Source organism: Acipenser ruthenus, chromosome 5, assembly GCF_902713425.1.
Source record: "Acipenser ruthenus chromosome 5, fAciRut3.2 maternal haplotype, whole genome shotgun sequence".
Taxonomy (NCBI): domain Eukaryota; kingdom Metazoa; phylum Chordata; class Actinopteri; order Acipenseriformes; family Acipenseridae; genus Acipenser; species Acipenser ruthenus.
Window position 1 is genome coordinate 7,121,431 of NC_081193.1, and position 22,804 is coordinate 7,144,234.

A 22,804-nucleotide genomic window follows, 5' to 3' on the forward strand; every position below is an offset into this window, starting at 1 on the left:
AACCGATAAAACAACCACGCAAGTGCAGTTTTCTGTTTCTCCAACGACCGCTCTAAATCCAGGCCAGCTAGTCAGAGCTATTAAAACAATATGGGGCGTGACTATCCGAAGTGACTAGGTAATCACAGGGCACTCCTCAGCCACAGTGGCCAAAAGTTGGCTTCTACACTGCGACATGTGAAAATTATTAACACAAGTGTTTAGTCGGTGAACTGTATCTGAGCCCACCCCACATACATAAATGAATACTCGGTGTTTTATTTGAAAATAAAGCTGCTGGTGCCGTGCTACTATTTTTTGGGGAGGAGGATCCCAGCTCGCGCATGTGCACTGGCCGCGAAGCGCACTGCTGCTGTAGTTTGGGTGATGAGCTCGCTCCACTGGAAAGAACGGCAGCGCTTTTTCCTAATAAACTACAGCCCCCAGAATCCCAAGCGAGTTCACCAGAAACGTCAACGAGCCAGTGAACACAAGCGGAGCAGACCAAAATCCCAAACAAGGAAATGATGGGGATTAAAAACGCTTACATTATTTAATTAATGCATTTATTAATTAATATTTAATTTTTGTATTGTAAATTAAGACATATTTATGGGTTTAAAAAATGGACTACGACTTCAAAACGAAGCTTGCGGCTGAGCGGGAGAGAGTGGAGGATCTGTTTGAATATGAAGGTTGTAAAGTGGGTCGAGGTACCTACGGGCATGTTTATAAAGCCAAGCGCAAGGACGGGTAAGCAGTATATCAAACATCATTACTAATTAAACACGCACATATTTTTGTATTCATAGCATGTGTTGCATTTTGTATTTTGTAATGCTCTGATCTCACGTTTTGCTTACACTCGCCTTCAAATATACTGCTATACACCCATAACAACATGATAGTGGGTGTTTTATGTTTTGAGTTGATTTGTGTGTAAATACATATCGCCCCACCCCCATACAGATTATCAATTGTAGGTTATAACACAGCGGGGGTGCAGCCAGGACGAGTTCATTCGAACAGTTTTGAAAACATACAGTTTAGCGCAAGCATTATTTAAAAAAAAAACAACAAAAAAAACAACATTGCAGCGTGGAAAACGAAACCGTTAAATCTGAAACCATGTAAACAGTTTTGTAAATCTAATGACAGCTTGGTTAGGTCGAGCGAAGTTTCTGTTTAACTAATAATAAAAGGTACATCATTACGCTTAGAAAGAATTACAACAGTTAACGCAGTAGCTGTTCAGAACGGTGCATTTCGTGACAAACATGGCAAAAATAACATCAGCAGTCGCAGTCTGAGCTCAGCGGTTCGGTGTAGCAATCGTCAGGATGAGGACCCTGCACACCGCTCAGAACACTTGTGTTCTCATGTTACTCTTACTCTCCGCACACAGGTCAAAATTGAGTGGAGGTCAGGCGTACACGTTTTGGCATTTAATCACGTCGCGCCGTTACGACCTACCTGTTGTAATAAGTGATTAGTATCACAAGCTGTTTTTTTCAGGGGAGTGTTCAACTTGAATACATTTGCCCTTGATCCATCGTTGACGTTATCTGTGTATTTGATCTGCACAAGCCACATATAAATCGAAGCTACTGCGTCGGTTAAAGCAGAATTATTTTCAAGAGATATTACACTAGATAACAAAAATTCAAATATATATATATATATATATATATATATATATATATATATATATATATATATTCTCTATTACAGAATGCGTTTTAAAATAGTTTGTTGGACATTATTACTCGGATTCCATATCTCTTAGCGTTGGTCTGGCACTTGACGTTGCGTTACAGGCAAATGGGACTGATGTAAAGGATACTAGCCATTGTGTTTATAAATTATTATTGGTAATCCGCTTTAAAAATGCAAAATTGCAATGCTATGTATATAATTTGGTCGTTACGTATGTCCTGTAAAATATAGGTATAAAAACAACGCTGTTTTTTGTTTAGTTTGCCTGAGCTACTGCGGGTGATGTCTGTTTATTTCAGTGACAATACGCCCCTTTTTTGAAGAGAGAGTAAGCTAGTGTGGCTGCAGCTCAAACTGCCGGAATGTAAACAAACTTGAAAGCCAAGCCAGGTCTGCTGAAGTAGTGAGTGCACTGTACAAACGCTGTAGCAGAGCCACCCTGGAATTATGGGTGTGCTAGTGGGGTGCTCTAGCTTTAGCTATTAATGTGTCTGATTTTAAAAAGACTTCAGATAGCGTGTAATCTTATAATGTCGTATAATGCAAATGTTGATATTTGTATCATTTGTCACACAGGCAGATATCAAATACCCAAACCCTACCAAGGAAGATAATTATTACATAACAAGAATAACATCATATGTTACAAGATGTAGCAGTTTATTGGCCTGTTTTATTTCGTAACTTTGGAAATATTAAACTTACCTTGCAAGGTTATTCCATAAATCCACAGTATTGGTAAGTCCACAAGTTACTAGGTATTGTGTACCATTTAAATAACATGTTTTAAAATTATACCGAGTCTTCCAGTCTCTTGCTTTTTGTCTGCTTTCCATTTTGAAAGTAATGGCTTACACAACTATTTTCTCCACCATGCATATGATGTATTCATTATAGGTCTCAAATGTGCAGCTTTGCAGAAACGCATGGAACTACACTAGGTTAAAACAATCTCTGTTTAGAAGCCATGCTGTTAGATGGTCTTGCGCTTCCTGGATCAACTCACCTAGAGGGTGAAATTGTCCCCACTCCTTCACTGGCTTATTTTCTGTCAATAACCAATCAGCTGTTGAAAGACATGCTATCAGCCAGCATGCACCTTGTGTTGGGCCGCAGTGCTCTCCCATAGTGGCCTTTCTGGAGCTGGTTTTCCTTCAATGCAAGGAGGGGAGCTGAGAGGTACCGGTATAGGGATTGCTGGAGTCATTTTTTCTCAATAAATCACAGTACTTAAGCGTTCTACAACTGATTACTTCACATCTGGTAAGTATTGGCCTTAAGATGAAGTAAAAAAAAAAAAAATCATATTTATGAAATCACTATGTCATTTACATTTTCTCCTGGTTTTTAATTTTGAATGTTTATAATCCATGATACCATACATAAAAGTATACTGTAAATTGACAGCACTTCACCCAGCTCATGTTGCCTCACCTCTCCAACCCACTGCAGGGAGAACTTCTAATGAGCGACCTTCAACCCTGCTGTGAAGCCAATCATCTCTTTTCACCCACTGAACTTAAGCAAAGAATGTTGCCAAGCTGCTTATCTCAAAAAGCAAGGCCCAGCCAGGGAAAACTCTGTCTGGACTTGTGAGGCGCTTAACCTGTAGAGTAGTTGAAAGACAGTAAGTTTAACAATCCCCAGCCACTTCTCCTCCCTAACAGCATGTGTGCGTAGAAAGGCCACTGCAGCGCTCCCTGTGTGTCGGATTTGAACCATGCTGTCTAGCCTCCATTCGGTGGTGCTATTATAATTGGACCTGTCTGTCTCTTCTTCATTGTAAGATTTTATTTAGCTTTTGTTCCTAGTTCTTTTTATGCTTTAATCTGCTCAGTGAGTAAGTAAAGCCTGAATTGATTTGCAGTGCCTGTGTTGGGTCAAATTGACAAGAGTTACAGCAATGCAAAATCAGATGTCGCAAGCAAAAGGGCTGTAGGCAGACTTTAAAAAATACATTTGTTGAAATGTTTGTTTACTAGACTGGATCGTGTTTTAATTGAGCTCAGGTGTTATGTTTGGATGTCTTTGTGCAATGCTTTATGCTGCATTCATAAAGCACAAGCTGGGCCTTAACTGGTCCTATGCACTGACTAACATTTTTTTTTTGTAATTCAGCTTAGATTACTTGGCAGAAGCTTGACCAAAATGTAACCCAACTTCCTGCGGAACAGGTTATAAGGCGGTACGGTCATGGCTTTCATTTGACCCATAATGGCATTACACTAGCACTAGTATTATCATTATAAGGCGGAACACAAACAGCACAGGCTCTTAACTATGCCTCCTGACTGCAGCGTTATAAAGGGGGGAGCACTGTATAGTGTTCTTTAGCAAAAAAGTCTATAAATAGTAGAAGGCTCTCCAGTCCTATGTTGCATAAAGGAAATGTAGTAAGGACATGTTGAAAACGTCCAAGGCACACAATGCTTTTGAAGCTTCAGAGGCTGGCATGGCATTTTATGTGCAGTCCACAGTAGGGGGAATTCCTAGACAAGGGTTCCTAGAAACGGCGTACAATAGCTTTAGCAAATCGGATTTGGTGCTGGCAGCATTATAGAGTGGCCAGAGAAGCTTTTTGTCTAAGTAAACACTACATTTTTAAGAAGCTGTTGAAACTGCTAACACCACAGTTTTGTTAAATGGCACTGGCCAAAATGTCAAACCGTGTCTTTCTTCTTGTGCATGCTGAGTGCTTCTGACCCGATTCTGGATACTATGATGTTCTCACAAGCTGCCTGGATTTACCAGTTGCCCAATACTTTGCACTGAGTGGGATTCCGGTGTAAATAAATGATAATATTGCTCTGGAAAAAAACAAAAATAACAGGAATGAGTGATGATCAAGAAAGATCTTTTGTTTCAGGTGACCTTCCCCCAGTGTAAGGTTTAAAATCAGTGAATCAAACACTAGACACTAGTTGCTACCTCTGTAGTTTATTATTATTATTATTATTATTTATTTCTTAGCAGACGCCCTTATCCAGGGCGACTTACAATTGTTACAAGATATCACATTATACATTATTTCACATTATACAGATATCACATTATTTATTTATTTTTTTATACAATTACCTATTTATACAGTTGGGTTTTTATTGGAGCAATCTAGGTAAAGTACCTTGCTGAAGGGTACAGCAGCAGTGTCCCCCATCCTGGGATTGAATCCCCGACCCTCCGGTCAAGAGTCCAGAGCCCTAACCACTACTCCACACTGCTGCCCCTATTTAGGTGTTAAAGCAATAATTCTTACTTTTATTTTGATTTCCAACCTCGCAGACAGGGGTGACCTGTAATTACTCTACTGATACAAATCCGAACCCTGCCACATGCAAGCTACTGTAATGGCTGTTTGTGTTCTAAAGAGCCACTGCATTACAACAGCCCTAAGTGCAACATTGCAAAGATTCTCAGCTTCTTTATCTGCACGGATATAAGGATGAAGACAGAGTCGCTAAGGAGTTGGAATCAATGCTGTAGGCTGGCAAAGCCTCCTTGAAGGTGTTGTTAGTAAGTGTCAGTATTTAAGAGGAAACTGCTGATGTTCCAAGTACACACGATACAGTAAGATGTTGCTGAAATGGGTTTTTGGCAGGCGACCTTGTGGAACCATTCCTTTTTTTTGTTCTGGAGAAGCGCGTATCAAGTTATTCACCAGATGTTCTGTCAGATAAGATTTGAAGCATCCTGTTGCACACTCTTTTGACTGGATCAATGGGAGTTTTATCCAGGGGAAATGTAAGCACACCCGCTTTTAAACACCTTCCACAAGTCATGAGAACCTTGCACAGTGAGAAAGCTCAGTGCTGTCATTAAACCCTTCTACCAGTGATCCTGGAGAAGGTTGATACTTGATAGGCAGCAGTATAATATCAGTGTACCGTTTATGTAGCTACTGTAAAAGACTGTAAATGTGTCTGTCAAAGTTCTTCATATGAGTTGAATTGGCATGGTTTCTTTTAATTTGTAGAGAGGAAAGCTTAGGTGTCCAATGTATAATTTAACTCTTTCATCGCTGCATTGAACCATTTAATGATCTTTCTGTAAAATGATGAAGGATTTGAGTTCATCAGCCTATACCCTTCCCAGATAAGCCACAGATGGTTTTAGAGCATATTCAGTGCATGGCTTTTGGTGATAATACCAGAATGGATAAGTTGATGCAAGCCAGTAAAGTGCTCCGATAAACCACTGCTGGTATTTATCCTGGCAGGGTATACTGCAGGTTGATCAAATCAAAAAGAGAAACATGTCTTCCAGGTTGTTTAGGGCCACAGTTTGAACTGAATAGAGTTGACACGTCCTTCAACCACCACCCTTTATAAAAGTAAGAATGACACTTGGGGAAATATTAAGCATGAAGTAAGCAGAACCAGTCATACCAGTTATCCAATACAGTTCAGTGCAGGTATAAAATGAAAAAGCAGGAATCTTTATTGAACGAGATTTAAAGTGAACTCGGCACTGAAGTTTCTACAGTAGTAAAGCCAGGGACACATTGCCTGATGCGACCGTCGCATCTCTCTGGCGGAGGTCGCGTCACGTCGCAAAAAACCCCTCTGAGAGCGGGCATCACACACTGTCCGATTGAAATCGCAGGAAGGGACGCACAATTTGTGATTTTTTTTTTCCTGATGTTTGACCTGCTCTGGATGCACAAAGTACAGCGGAAATGGGGCAAGTCAATGACAATAGGCAAAAACATAAGGCTAAGACACAATTTTGGCTAGGTGGCGGCGTGATTGTGAAAACCACATATGACTGGACACATGCATATATTATCTCTCTATTAATACACACACAACATAGATACATACATTCATACATACATACGAGGTATTCCATTGGTTTGTATATAATGTCCGTGCCGACATATTTTGAAAACAAGCCCTGACAGCCCCATAAGCATTGTACTTTTTAACTATTAGATAAAATATTGACACAATATTTAAAAAATGCTGCTACAACATGTTTAGAGCCGATTGAAATCGATTGGCCGATCCTTTAAAATAGCATCGCAAAGCATAACACGATGCGACTGAAAAATCACGTCGCTGCTGATCGTATCGGGCTTAACTGATGGCCTTGGAGCAGCCCGGTGGGGTGCAATGATGGCCCTCGCCAAGTTTATACTATAAAATAAAAACTGAGTGTTGACATTCTAATAGAGCCGAGGAGCAGATCTGTGCAGAAAAAAACAAGCTGTTGATGGTAAGCAGGAATGAAACATTGTAACCTTGCAGTGGAAGAGAATTCTTTAAGAATATCCCAGTAATCGTCAACTGCACAATAAATACATTTAATACTACACGTCTGTCTTAAAATATTTAAGTATGTTTGAACAGTTATGTTTACAGAGCTCTATGTTCACTACATATTGGCAAAAGACAATGAAACCTGTCGTATTAATCGTAATAATTTCTCAAAATATTATATAAATCTCACAAATAAATAATTCTTTGGACTGTACAATTTCACTGATTGTAGATTACGTTCGGCGCAAAAAAAAATTCGAAGTGGACAGTTTGTTTTTGAGACATGCAGCCATTGAATTTCCTGAAAATATCCTCAAAATTTATGTTTGAAGTGTGTCTCTGAGTTCCTTTATTTTAGTGCAGTAGTTCCAATATACAAACAGATCGGCCAGGCATCTGTTTTTAACAACTGAATGTAAAGCTTGTGTACTTGATTGTGTGTTCGATTGTCACAAGTACTATTTTTATTTTATATGTAGAATATATTTCTTGAAAATCCCACCCCTACTATCAAAGACCACAAACTAATCTCTAAGGCTGACATTTTAATATGTCACAGTGCTCTTTCCAATTCCAGTATTTAAGTTAACTTATTAAAAAAAAAAAAAAAACTTAAGTTCCTGTGTGTTTTTTTTTTTAATGAGCCTTTAATAAACAAGCTATTCTAATTTTTTTTTTTTTTTTTTTTTTTTGTAGTTAAGTCTCTGTAATGTTAGAGCGTTATTTGCTTATTTAGGGTTTCTTTGCTTAGAAAATATTAACTGGGGCTGTCCATATCAGAATGTAATATAAAGAGTGTGTGTATGTAGATATGGTTTAAACGCTGACACCTGCATAGCATTTAAACGTTCATAAAAAATGTACCAAAATGCACATCCTTACTCTTTAGGGCCACACTTCAGTTGCCCACCACTGCCTTCAAGGATTCCAGAACATCATGCTGTGTTTATAAGCATACAATACATGTTGTCCATTTCACACAAATATATATTTTCAACATTTCTCAACCTTCACTCGGGACCACTGACCAGGAGAAGGAGGATTTTTCTTATGAGCATCATACAGTAGTATATCCAGTTCGTGCTCCCAACCTGAATCGCTGTTCCCACCATAGTAATTTCATTTCAATCCCAGCCCCACCTATGAGAATAATTTTGTATTCATTGTTTATAAATATACAACATTCAGGCAAATGATTTTCCCGCCCTGGTCTTGAAGTATGCTCAAGACCCAGATTTTGTATCAACCAGGAAATAAATAATAAATTCCATTCAAACACAGACCAATGAGTTGAAGAGTAACCCCTAGGTGCGAGTCGTACGTTTTAAACATGTAAAACTGTTTAGATAAGATAAGCTGTCTACTCTTAACATTCACACTGACTAAAGATGTGGTTGTTTGAAGAGCTTTGTTTTTGTACTGTGTGTAGTTATTTATTAACATGTGGACACTGTTGCCTCCAGTTTCCATTTCATCATTGCCAGGTCTGTGCAAGGTGTCTGTTTCTGGTTCACCTGAAGAAGTATTCTGTCTCCGAGGATCAGACCAGAGGCTTTGTTATAAGGTGTGATAGAGTGGAAATTTGCTAGGCAACGCACTCAGTCACTGATACAGTTCCCTTACCTGGTTACCGAAGGACAATTGTACAAACTGTGTTTTATCATTCACTGTTTTGGATAAAAATGGTAATGATTTTAAGGATAAATAAATATTAAAGTTACCTGGGGAAGGTGCTGGGTCACGGGGCTTCCTGTTTTGTAAACATGGAAAAAGATTATTTTGGCGGTTGATCCACGGCAACTATTGGTATGGATTGTAAATTATAGGTGCACGTACTCCTTACAATGACATGAAGGTGTTGTCGGCATGTTATTTAAAGTAAAGCTTCGAAATTGTTTGTGAAGGCAATGTAATAAAATACTTATTATGTTTTAAGGCTCTGTTATAACCGTGAACGCGCCTAATGGAAGTCTATGGGGGAACCAGGTTTCACTGTTTGATTGCATTGTTAATGTTTATACCTGCACAGCGTATGTACAGTATGTTAAATCAAGTGTGTTCACCTAAGTATAACTATTATCCAGGGAATGCCTTAGATTAAAGGATAGGCTCATTTGTTTTGTATTGGATTAGTCCAAGGGAGGTGCTAATGGGAACAGGTATAAGTACCTGGTTATTGACTCATTGAGAGAGGGAGGGACAGAGAGTGAGAAACGCTGGCTGGCTGGATGAATGAATGACAACTGAGTTGATGAGTACGCTGTGTGGGATTACAGTGATTTAAGCAGCCTGCATTGTTTTCTTTTGCATGTTTAGTTCTTTGCATTGGTGTTTTGAATTCTGTGAATGGTATTTCTTTTCATTTTTATGAATGGTTTTCATTTGCTTTTGATTTGCTATACCATCGGAGGCCGCTAATAAATCTCACTTATTTGACATTTTGTAATGCCGTCTTCTGATTGATTCCTAGACCCTGCACCAACCACTTCACCACAATACATTACATGAGGCCTAGATTTTTTTAGACAGTCTTTGTGTTCTGTAGTGAAACATGAATTCATTGTAAATGACTTTTTTCATTTGCACATCCTTTCTAAAGAAAGGCTTCACAACACACTGCTGCAGCCGGACATATAGGCCTGGCTTTTAAAGCTGGTGTGCCCTGTACACTTTTAAAATCAATCGTGATGTGTTTTTTAGTGAAACATTTCATTTAAGAGTAGCAGATATTATACCCACCCATATTGTTGCTCAATGAAGCTTGTGTCCCTCCAACATAAACCATTTTTTGCAATGTACTTAAAATGGCATATAAACAAGGCCTTGGTTTAGGTAATTTAGCCAAAAATTGCTGCTTGCTGTATCCACAAACAGACACAGAGCCATTATACCACTACAATGTTCTCTATTCCTGCACTGGTTGCTGTATGGCCCAAGGGTAATTTTGAGAAACAATTCTACGGATAGTTGGTCAGGCAGTCAGCCAGCTAGCCAGCTCAGTAGAATGTAGAACACTGCAAAGCAGGGCACTGGAAAGCACAGAGGCAGCTTGTAGCAGGTCTCCTGACTTTGGCATACCCCCAAAACAGCTTTAAAACTCTGGACACTACTTCAAGGTGAATACCTACAACAGCTGTAATTTGCTGCAGGCATCAAACGTAATCCATACAGTATTTACATACAACTCTTCATTGATGCCTTTTGCAGGCTTTTCACAAATGGATTCACTTTAACTGTACTGTGCATTCATTTTCTGCCTGCTGTTTTCTGCAATTTATTTTTAAAAATAATGTGTTAATATTTTAATTCATTTTCATTATGCCCTTGGTTGTAAATGACTTCTTGATGCATCATATCATGCTGCTGCAGCATTACATCTAGCCTACAGTACTGACATGTTTGTTCAAATATTGTACAAGGAAAAGTCTCTGGAGAGGCACAACTTTGTTTCCAGGGGTATCTAGGGAGCAGCTTACCTTTGTTGCTATGCAACTGAGTTGTTTTTGTTTGATAGGAATGGAGCTGTTTTTTACTGGTTGAGGTGAAGTTATCTTGATATTACAGGGCCAAATTAGTCTTGGCATCTGTATCCTAGCCTCTAACTGGGAAATCAAGGTTCACTCTTTTAAAACAACAACTACTAATGGCTCTAGAGGAGCATGAGGAAGTGTAGTAATTGGATTAGAGTGCTTTCAATTGTGCCCACTGAACTGCACATGAATTTGTGAATGGTTGTGCATAATTCAATGCCGCTCCTCCAGATCATGAAGTCCAAGGGAAAGCAGCGACTCGTTTGCCTACCTGTAAAAGGAAAAACAATGAATGTTTAGGTGACTTATTTGAATATTTATTATATTTAAAATATAGAGATAAAAAAATATCTTTCTAAATTTCTGCCAAGAACTACAATTCTGAGAGGCTTTGCTCTTTGGCTTGCCTTGCCTTGCCAGTAACCAATCACTTGTTGATTTTCTCTTGGAGTCTTCTCAGTTTTGTCTGCTTTTGTTGATGTGACCTCTTCAAGTAGACTGCAATCGAATACCTTCTTACCATACTGTTTGCATCTTTTATACAGTATAAGGTTGGGAAAAATGGTGCAAGTTGCACTTTTATATAAAGACTAATCTGTACTGAAATTGAAGAAGGAATCTATGAAAAAGACCTAGGAGTTTACGTTGACTCAGAAATGTCTTCATCTAGACAATCTGGGGAAGCTATAAAAAAGGCCAACAAGATGCTCAGATATATTGTGAGAAGTGTTGAATTTAAATCAGGGGAAGTAATGTTAAAACTTTACAATGCATTAGTAAGACCTCACCTAGAATATTGTGTTCATTTCTGGTCACCTCGTTACAAAAAGGATATTGCTGCTCTAGAAAGAGTGCAAAGAAGAGCAACCAGAATTATCCCGGGTTTAAAAGGCATGTCGTATGCAGACAGGCTCAAAGAATTGAATCCATTCAGTCTTGAACAAAGAAGACTACGCGGTGATCTGATTCAAGCATTCAAAATCCTAAAAGGTAGAGGCAATGTCGACCCAGGGGACTTTTTTGACCTGAAAAAAGAAACAAGGATCAGGGGTCACAAATGGAGATTAGATAAAGGGGCATTCAGAACAGAAAATAGGAGGCACTTTTTTACACAGAGAATTGTGAGGGTATGGAACCAACTCCCCAGTAATGTTACTGAAACTGACACCCTGGGATCCTTCAAGAAGCTGCTTGATGAGATTCTGGGATCAATAAGCTACTAACAACCAAACGAGCAAGATGGGTTGAATGGCCTCTTGTTTGTAAACTTTCTTATGAACTGGGTGGCTTGTGTTTTAACAGTAGCATTAAGTCCCTACTGTAGCTCCGTAGTCCCTTGAATGCATGTTCTATTTGTGTCATCAGTAGAATAAGCCTCTTGAATTTCAACAAGCTGGTCATCCGGAATTTAAACCGCCTTATCCCCACACAGCTGAGATGCATGGAAAAAGAGATCCACTCCCTTGGAGCCAAAGAGAATGAGAATGAAAGTAGCATTACCTGTACACAGTGTCAAGCACCTACTGTACAGTATACAGGATCAGTGCTTGATTCCCTCGCTCACCTGTTGGCGGAAATGCATCACAAAGAGTATAGCAACACTGACGGCAGTTAAAAGAACTCTAATGCAAAAATGTAGTTTTTATGAGTCGTTTAACAAATACTTATATTTTGTTATATACAGTACGATGCTGAAGTTTCACCTTTGTGAATTTTGTTGCTGATGAAAAGCATTGACAAATAATACCACTATCCTTGTCTTCTACTTATTCTTTTTACTGAACAGCCTTCCACCATGTAAGAGTACTGTACTGATAACATATACACTGATACACAGTCATTTGCTTCCCAGTGTCTACAGATTTATGATTGGCCATCTGAATTTAACAAAAAATGTGATTATTTAAGCAATAATACTTGGGAGCAGATGGAATTATCAGAGATTAGGAACTTTTGTAATTTACTTATTGTTCAAACCAGTTAGTAATTCCTTATGTGGAGGATATTATTGCTATTATAGATCTTGTTTAAACACAGTTATTGCAAAATATTTGTATTTTTCCATGACATCACCTCAGTATTTGTTCCTTTCATTCTCCCCTGCTCTCTGCTGGCTGAAATGAGAGGTGCCTGAGACAAATGATCAAATGAAACCTAAAAATTGATGTGCTTCAATTAGTGTCTGGCTTAACAGCTGAGAGTTTATATTTCTACAGTCAGGATCACTGATGCAATACAGCTCCTATAAACCTGCCACATAAAAGAATTTCAGTGTACCACGTGTGTTTTACTTCTGTTTCTTTGTCTGTTCAGGAACGATGAAAAGGAGTATGCACTGAAACAAATTGAAGGTACTGGAATATCCATGTCTGCTTGCAGAGAGATTGCGGTAAGTGTATACATTGAACCAGGTAGGGTTTTTTTAATGGCTGAATATTTTCATCATGCTGTGAAGACTAAACTAAAATGTTGCCTTTTGACTGCATAAATGAAAGGAAATTATATTTCTGGACAAACCACAAGACCATGACATAATGTGAGCATTTAGAAAAGACCCAAAACAAAATACAATTGAATACAATGCAGCACTTGGGCAGTGGAAAACAATAGATTTAATATAGAGGTAAAAGCGGCTGTCTTTAGAAAAGATTTGTTTGATTTAAAATAGACCCTTAAATCTGTGGTGTTCAAAATATCACCTACAGTACATTCTGGAACATGTAGTATAATACACATTGTAATAGCAGGTTCACTAGCCATGCAATGAACAGGTTTAGCTTGAAAAAGTAGTTTCTTGTGTAACAATAGTTGTCAATTTCTCAATATATACATAATGTGTAGTTTTTTGCTGCATGTGGCTCCTGAGTCTTCCAGAACAAGTTTTCTTTTCTTTTTCATTGGTACAGTAGACTAGGCTATTGGACTGACATGAGATTGCTTGTGTAGAAAAATGAATATTTGCTGTCTGTCTGCCTCCTGCTACCCATCTCCCACATTAATTAGAAAATAAACATTTTTAAAGACACTTAACTACCTCAAGGAAAAGTTAGAATTATGAAGAACATCTTGGTGTAATGCTGCATTTTTTTTCATATTTCTTTCTTTGCAAAGCAGCTGGCTATAGTAAGTGCTGTGCATGATGGCAATCTCATCCTCTCAGGTGCAATCTCTTGTGCTGCTTGGTATGTACCAGGGTTCCTGGAAAAGCAGTTAGTACAAACCAGATGGCTATTTTTAGAACAGCATTGTTAACCGATGGCAGCATTACAGCTTCCTAACCTTCAGCTCTCCAGTCTCTAATGGGTTTTGCTTTGGGAGCAGTGATACTCCTTTTTGCAAAACTGCAACCCAGCTAATTAAAGCGCCTGATTACATCACTTTGATTTCCATCACCAGGCCTCTGCAATGCACGCTACATTACTGGTATTCAGAGGCTGCAAGGAAGGCATTGACGCACAAACAGCCTTGAGTCCCTCCAGGAGTGAATATTGCATTGATTTCTACATACATTAATTATCCTCTGTTACACCATTAGAGGTAAACCGAGATTCAAAACAACTGTTGATTTAAGCATTATGTATGTGGTATATTTTTGTTGTCGTAACATGCACAATTTAAATGGCGTATGCTTAAATAAAGGTTTTATTTTTCTATTTTTGCAGTTTTACCCATACATTTTTATTATGTTTGCAGTAATCATGGGTTTTCTGTTGCTGCAATAATTACATTTATTATACCCGCCCTGGTGATGCGGTCTCACTTCAGAGTTTTACATATGGAGTCGCCTTGTTTAAATTGAGTGAATCTGGGTGAAAGCATCTATCTGTATGTCAAACATACATTTCAATATGTGCACACAGTGGATGTAGGTCATGGTTATGTAGACTTTTTACATTACTTATAGCTTTGGGTTTACAGCGGGGGATGATACCTGTTTCAGTGTCAACTGCGTGAGTCTGAACCTTTAACTACAAACCCATCCTGCTTAGTGGTACTATGTGACCTCGGTGGACAGCTGTCTGCGGTTTAAAACCAGCACGAAGTTTGAAAGCAAGAGAGTGAGTTGGTTACCCTACACCCATGGAGGGAGGGTGCTTCCAGGGCAGGGTTGAAGTGCACTGACAGGACAGTTGTCTGGAGGGAGGGTGCTTCCAGGGCAGGGTTGAAGTGCACTGACAGGACAGTTGTCTGGAGGGGGGGGGGGTGCTTCCAGGGCAAGGTTGAAGTGCACTGACAGGACACTTGCCTGGAGGGAGGGTGCTTCCAGGGCAAGGTTGAAGTGCACTGACAGGACACTTGTCTGGAGGGGGGGGGGGTGCTTCCAGGGCAAGGTTGAAGTGCACTGACAGGACACTTGTCTGGAGGGGGGGGGGGGTGCTTCCAGGGCAGGGTTGAAGTGCACTGACAGGACAGTTGTCTTGAGGGATGGTGCTTCCAGGGCAGGGTTGAAGTGCACTGACCGGACAGCTGTCTGACAGACGCCTGCTTTGTTGCCATTGAGAGTCCCTGTTGGTCTGTCAGCTAAAACTCAAATGATACAGTTAATGGTTTAGCCTTGAAAACTGAATTTAAGACCACTCACAATGACCCCTATTAACTGTGCACAGCAGATAGCATTAGTTCTTCTGATTCTTCTCCCTGTTGAAGCCCTCTGCTTGCTCATTAGATCAGCAGAGCTAAATGTTTGTTACCCCCCTGGAGACCCCTCTAAAACCTACTGGTATGAGAATGGTTCCCTGCACCCGTTGTTTCATCTTTTATTTATCATTTTATTATCTACTTGACTGCCCTATAATTTCCAATTATAAAAGAGTGTGAAACAAACGTCCAAGTCCCCAATACTGACCCTTCAAGTCAGAAATCCCTTTTTTTGTGTCCTCCGTGTTATAGTCTTTTCTCTCCCTCTCTTTCTCTCTCTCTCGCTCTCGCTCTCTCTCTCTGTGTGAGCTCCACAGAGACTGAATGCAGATGAGCCAGCACTGCTGTGTGTCGAGAGAGCGTTGACCTTTTCTTGACTCTGTTTTTACCTCGGCAGCAGCACTCGCCTGTCAGTTTATCAAGGGCTTGTTCCCTAGTTCCAGTCTTCCCACTGTTTTGACAGGCTTGGGGTTGCATTTGCTTGGTGGTCCTGTCTAGCAGCTCTCAAATATGCTTTCTAACAATACATGTTATTTTTAACTGTACTTTATGTTCTATGTCTGTTTGGTAGCTGTGGTTTCTAAGTGGAAAATTGTTAAATTGGTTAGTCTAGTGAAAGAGCATAAAGGCACATTGGCGCGTTTATAAAAAACACAAAATACATTTTGCAAGTTTGGAACTGTCTCATTATACACACTTAACTTTAAGATGGAGCAGTGTTTTGTGCCTAAACAACAAGGTTTTGTTTTTTTTTAGGATTGAAAAGTTGGATTGGGTTTGTCATGGTAATAATAATAATGTTAATTTTATATGTGGATTTAATGTATCAAATTATTTTATAAAACACCCCAATACAAAAAAAATTAAATTGATGTATAGCCAATAACCACCAGAAAAACACTGGAAATGGTTACTCAATTCATGTTGACTTCACCCCTTTCCCATTAAAAAAACAAAAACTACAAACACAATCCAAAAAGTGCAGCTGGGCAATGTCCCTCCTTCCTGACTTGTATCTATCATTGATTCGATCTGAATACTTTAAACCCACCCCAACTACTGAGTGGCAGCAAATTCCTACATTTCTATTGGAGACTCAGAATGTCAATGGCAAAGCATTCTAAATGTTTAAACCAAAACAGATTCTATGAAAGAAGATTCAATATGTTTATATCAGATTAAGATTTGTTAACCAATGGCAGCACTCTTGCTTCACTTGCGGGTCCGACGCAGCAAAGAGGCAGCCCTCATACATTTGTTAACACATATTCACAACAAATCCCATGAATTTTGTTTTAAAATCTAAATGGCAAGGATTGTCTGTGGATGCATTAGTAAGAAGACATTGGCAACCCTTAAACTGATGTGATCATTGTGCAGCCTGTATGGTGACTTCTACTCGGAGCAATGCTTGTTTAGATTTCCATTTTCTTTGCATGTGTAGAATTTATTTGCCTTGTCTGCTTGAAGCCAATCGGATGAAACCTTCAGAGCACCTAGCTAGACTTCCCCTGATCCAACTGGTTTTCCGGCTGCACTGTCAGGTTGTGTCTGTGGAGACCAAGCTCTTGTATCATTCAGGATCTCTCCACAGGCTCTGGGAATTACTGTTGACAAGCTAACTCTTTGGCAAGTCTGTTGTATAACGGTACCTTCAAGTTAACCCTGTGTTGCAGTGTGCCCAGTGTAGCCAGGACTAGATGTGCTGTAGCAGTACAGAGTGAAAGGTTGGATAGCTTGTCCTTTTGATAGATTATAAAAGGGACACAGTGATAATCTCCCTTGGAATGTCAGGGCATTCCTTGTAGCCACTTACTTTTTAAAGATTGTATACCGTTTCCCTGGAGGTAATGTCTCCTGTTGAATTGCTGTATATTGTTTGGCATTTCATTTAATGGTGCATCAGGGATCTGTTGGCCGTTCCGTTTTACGTTTTCTGGCTCCTCATTCAAAAAATGGGGACCATTAGGCAGGTCGTGTCTGTCCGCCTGTCTGCCACGCTATACTGGATGAAAACTTTCTTGATTGTGCACCAATCTTCATCAAACATATTTATACTACACAATTTCGATTTTTATATTCATATTTTGCACATGCATTCATTCACTTTCTTACCAGAAGTATTACATCATCACTTTACGTTGTATTTGACCAATGCACATGCACAGAACATACTTGGAGAGCTGTCAGAAGTCAAGTTACGTAGGGGTCTACAGTGACTCTTATGGTTTATTAGCCGGCAATATAAATAACAGACTACTTGACAGAGGGCCATTTGATTTGTTGTTTCCAACATGTAAAACCAATATATACTATAACATGCATTCCTATCATATCACTGTTGTCAACTTTAACCAAAATCATCCATCATATGAATATGCATACAAATTAATTTGTATTCTGCGCACTGTTGGTGTGCATACACATTTCTGTGTATCCACACCAAACTTTTGACAGTAAGGCAGCATTTGTAGCCGATTTGTTTCTCCACTTAATTTATAGTAAAATTCCCACGTAGTCCATGCCTATGAATATAATGCATCTACATCTAATATGACTGGTTACCGCTGTTTAGTGCATGAAGCCCAAAGTGTTAGTGTAATAAGGCCCTGAACAATTACACTTACTGAAGTCATTTACAATTCAATCCACTTTTTTCACATCTGTTTTTTTTCAGGTTTCTTCTGTTTAAAACTTGAAAATATCTAAAATATGTATTTGTCATACAAGAAACAAACAAACAAAAAAAAAAGTTAGATGAGGGCCAAGTTCCCTCAGCTCATAAAATCTTGCTAATGAACAATAGCTTTTTGTTTTGTTTATTTTTGGTATTTTGGGAAAATCAACACAATTAACATTGTTCTGTGTTTCCTTCAATTGAAAGAATTGAGAGTAAGATTGATATGTTTTCGTACCAAAGGACTGAGAATACAGCACTGCTTTAGAGGGAATATATAGTTTTATATCCTGTTAAATCTTTGTTTCAGGCAATGAAAGAAATATTGAGCACAGCTAGCTGAGTTAACCATGTATTAGCTGAGCTTAACTTGCTTTGTTACAGATGCACTTTATTTATACAGTTAAAAAGCAGTGGCCATGTATAGTGTACAGTTTTATATGCATTATAAGGTGCATTCAAATAAATTCCCACATATTGTATTTTACAATCATTTACACAAGCAAAGATGTATTTGAGGGTTCTGGGCATTAGCAATGACACAAGTCTCTGATTCTATACAGATTCCGCATCACACAGGAATATCCCCTAGAAAGTGTCCTGAGAGCATCAGATGATTCTAATGGTTAGGTTTAGGGTTAGGTATTGGGTTTGAGGTTAGGTTTTAGTGTTGATTTTGAGTTGCTGAGCTCTGGAAGTGAAAGGTGGGAGTAAATGGCGAATGCCCTCGAATCATCTGATGCCCTCAGGACACTTTCTAGGGGATATTCCTTTACGTTGCTACAGATTCCTTATTTGGACATCGCTGGCAGGGAGAAGCAGGGCGTTTTGGCTTTGTTTACAGAACTAGCAAACAAATGATCTCTCAACTTGAATACCTAGAAGGAATTCTAGAATGCAATGAACTTTGTTACTAAGGCCTGCTTCTGTGTAATGCAGCACTACGAGTTTCTGGAAGCTTCTCTGTTTACATGTATTAGTGTATTCATAGTCTCTATCATGTACTGCAAGAAGGTGAAAACTGTATCCAAATATTTTTTTTATGTGACTTGATTTCAATAAAAATATCATGCTGACACAAACCCAAGTATTGAAATCGATCTTTTGAATCCCCATTCAATTACCATTCTGTGGAGGTCCAAAACAAAAAACAAAAAACCTAATGGAGATCAGTTGCTGTGTTGTGACACCCAGCCCATGCACACGCTCACAAATATCTGTGGTCTAATACAGTAGTGGAATTGTATTAAGGAAACAAAGCGCTCCTTTTAGGGCCCTTAAAACTGCATTGTTGTAGTTTCAAAGTTCTTATTTTCTTCAAAGTAATTTTAGTGTGGTGATTTCACTGGATCACGCTATTTTTATTGTATCCTTCAGTTTGTGTTTTGCTCATTGCACGAACAGAACACTTCAGAACCAACTTGCTTTACCATTGTTTTTAAAGAAAATGATTTGTATGGTTGGAGTGGGGGAATGCAATCAAATATTAGCAGCAAAACACTAACAAGGTTCTGCAAGAAGTAGAATTCTAACTGCATCCAGGCAAAGCATATTCTCCACAGCAGAATACAGCTATGCACAGCATGTTGAATGTGATCCTTGAACTGGAAAAGTAACTAACTAAATAATAACGTTTTAAGAAAACCACGTCACGCTGATAGTATGACAAAAATTGACTTTTAAAGTTGTAATACAGTGTATTTCAAGTGCTGCTCGCAAATGATTGAAATGTAGAACAAACTGGTTTGAAATCTGTGAAAATCCTGGATGAAAGCAGGACCAGTCTGGAGCTAAAAGTAGGTAACTCATGCCAAAGTTGTCACTAAATTACTGCTCTTGTGTCGGCCATCATTTGAGATACAGTTGCAAAGTTTTGGCCCAAAATGCAAAGTTGGACAACATCAATAACTTTTGTTCTAATTGAGAACATCAATTTGAAACTTGTTTTGAACACTTTGTGAATGTCGCAGTATCATCCTGAAGTTTGATGGCAAGCATGCGCTGCAGTACTTCTTGATATTCAAACAACACAGTGTTTGGATTGGAATTTGCAGTGTTTGGATTGGAATTTGCAGTGTTTGGATTGGAATTTGTGCTTGCAGTCTTTCAGCTGCTGACTGGTACAGTACTAAGTTCCTAAGTTCGAGTTGGAATCTCTTTGTTGCTGTACCTCAGATCCAGTTATCTTGCTTCAAGTGCGCATATACAATCACACATGTCATCAATGAAACGCTGAGGTACCATAAGAAGGGTTTGATTTTACTATGAAATACTGTATATGGGTAAGAATCACTTCCCTTTATTTAAAGGTTTATTTTTATTTTAAACATAGACGCAAGAGCCTATAACCCGCCATGATGAGCATTTTACAGCACAGGTGAAAAACTAAAAAGTTTTCACATGTGAACAATTGTGCATGCTTCCAAATTGCAACACATTTGGTTTGAGGACTGTGGTTTTATGTGTTTCAAGTATTATTATTATTATTATTATTATTTATTTCTTAGCAGACGCCCTTATCCAGGGCGACTTACAATTGTTACAAGATATCACATTATACATTATTTCACATTATACAGATATCACATTATTTTACATACAATTACCCATTTACCCATTTATACAGTAAAGCCATCAGCTCAAATTATGAATGTTTTGCAAGTAAGTTGCTTAAACAGTAGGCATAGAACTGAAGGAACACTGTTAACTCACGTTGGAAACCAACTGCTAACACGTCCCAGCACAATGCAGAACATGCATGGGGGGGCGCTACAGGCTACATGATTACCTTCTACAGTAAGTTAAATGTCTCTACCCAGGGCATTGGGACAATATCTTATACAGCACTCTGTAAATTGTACTGAACAGGCTGAACTGTGTTGTCTTGACCGGATCCCAACAGAAATTGCATAACAGGACCACAGGATACATTTACCAAGCTAGCCTGCCAAAGTTGTTTCTAGTGTATTTTGCGGTGCCACACAGATTCCTGTGGGATTTCTGCATGATTTGCCTTATTAAAAACCATTTGGGTGCACTCCCAGAGAAATTATTTAGGACACATTTAGCTTTTGGACTTCCTTTATAAGCAGTGGCTCGTGTCCAATAACTGCTGCATCCTGAGGACATAAAAGTCAATACTCAAAGAAAATTAAAAATAGCTGATAATTGTGCTGTTCCAGTAAGCGATTGCAATCAATCAGAGACCATTTCTTAATGGGTATACAAAAGATTATATGTAGTTAAGAGATTAGACAGGTTCCCACACGAGAATGGCAAAAACACAGGGGTCTTATCCCAAATCAGAGCGTCCTGCAAGACAGTCAAAGTAACAAGCAGACAACCTTGAATAAGAACATAAGAACATAAGAAAGTTTACAAACGAGAGGAGGCCATTCGGCCCATCTTGCTCGTTTGGTTGTTAGTAGCTTATTGATCCCAGAATCTCATCAAGCAGCTTCTTGAAGGATCCCAGGGTGTCAGCTTCAACAACATTACTGGGGAGTTGGTTTCAGACCCTCACAATTCTCTGTGTAAAAAAGTGCCTCCTATTTTCTGTTCTGAATGCCCCTTTATCTAATCTCCATTTGTGACCCCTGGTCCATGTTTCTTTTTTCAGGTCAAAAAAGTCCCCTGGGTCGACATTGTCAATACCTTTTAGAATTTTGAATGCTTGAATCAGATCACCGTGTAGTCTTCTTTGTTCAAGACTGAATAGATTCAGTTAGTTTAGCCTGTCTGCATACGACATGCATTTTAAACCCTGGATAATTGTGGTTACTTTTCTTTGCACTCTTTCTAGAGCAGCAATATCCTTTTTGTAACGAGATGACCAGAACTGAACACAATATTCTAGATGAGGTCTTACTAATGACATATATTCAGCAACAGTTTCGAGTTTTGTAAACCTTTAAAACGTATGTTGACACATTAATTACAATGACTGTGTAATTCCCATAGACTATGCTGCTGCCTTTAATCCCAAAATATTAAACATGGGAGAACGTTAAGTACAAACCTGAAATGACAAAATCAAAGTTTTTGTGTTTTTCTTCATAAAAACAGAAATTATACTGTCAAATTATTAGTAAATGATATAACATCATATATGCCACTGGAGCCTATAAGATTAAAAAAAAAAAAAAAAAAAAGTTGAAATCAATGTCATTCTTCAATAGCATTTTAGTGATAGCCTGACCTACTGCTGTTGTGTGGTTATTCAAGGTACAGGGTATCAATCAATCAATAGGATAAACGTTGGTAAAACCACTCGCTTTTTTTTTTTTCACCAGAAATAATAATTTAAGAAATCTTCTCGTCTGTGTAGTTTTTATACTTGCTGTCTGTCCCGTCTCCGTTCCTCTCTGAATGGCTAGGGGTCAGTGTCAGTCAAATCAGTGGTTCCTTAATAGGCTAGTGTAGTTTGACCGTCAGCCATTTCATCCTGTCCTGACAGATCTCGTTGGCTGAAGCAGCGCTAGAAATCTCATTCGTTTAAATGACTGTCAATCACCAGATGTTGCACTTTCATTTGCCAGCTACAGCGCCTGTCATTCAAAGCGCCTACTTTGAAATTAGCGGGTTAAGATGTAGGTAAGCGTTTGCTATTATAGGTATATACAGTGACAGTTACTAGTTTGATTTGAAAATGGGGCGCAAGAGGAAAACACTTAATGAGTATTGTGCACAATACGGCAGGACGAAGCGGGCCAGTCTGCCTTGTGAATGAGTCCAGCGGAGCTCGGAATAAGTGCAAGTTAGTTCTGTTCAACTATCTAATGTTTTGTTCTGTCTGTGCATATTGTTTTTACTTGTAAATGTATGCTATAAAAGTCTGTGCAATATACTTTATATGCTGTGTTTTCTATGGTTTATTTGAGACATTTTTTAAAATTTTGTGTAGGATCTATATCTAGGTATAGCTTTGCTGTGACCAAACGTTATTTCAATTAGAATGTTGGCAACCATGGTTTTGTTGCATGTTGAATATGATGAAGGGATTTCGC

At 38.8% G+C, this 22,804-nt stretch overlaps 1 protein-coding gene across 2 annotated transcripts in view; it reads left to right on the forward strand.

Annotated features, from left to right (window-relative positions):
- Positions 1–334: 334 nt before the first annotated feature.
- LOC117402608 (cyclin-dependent kinase 19-like) overlaps positions 335–22,804 on the forward strand; it is a 52,954-nt gene continuing 30,484 nt past the window's right edge. Inside the window, exons 1-2 of one of the 2 annotated variants that reach the window (XM_034921206.2) lie at positions 335–732; positions 12,797–12,872. In XM_034921206.2, the coding sequence (XP_034777097.1) occupies positions 605–732; positions 12,797–12,872 (204 nt within the window). In that variant the 5' untranslated portion in view covers positions 335–604. The remainder of the gene's footprint in view (positions 733–12,796; positions 12,873–22,804) is intronic. The other variant, XM_034921205.2, reaches the window with a different exon arrangement.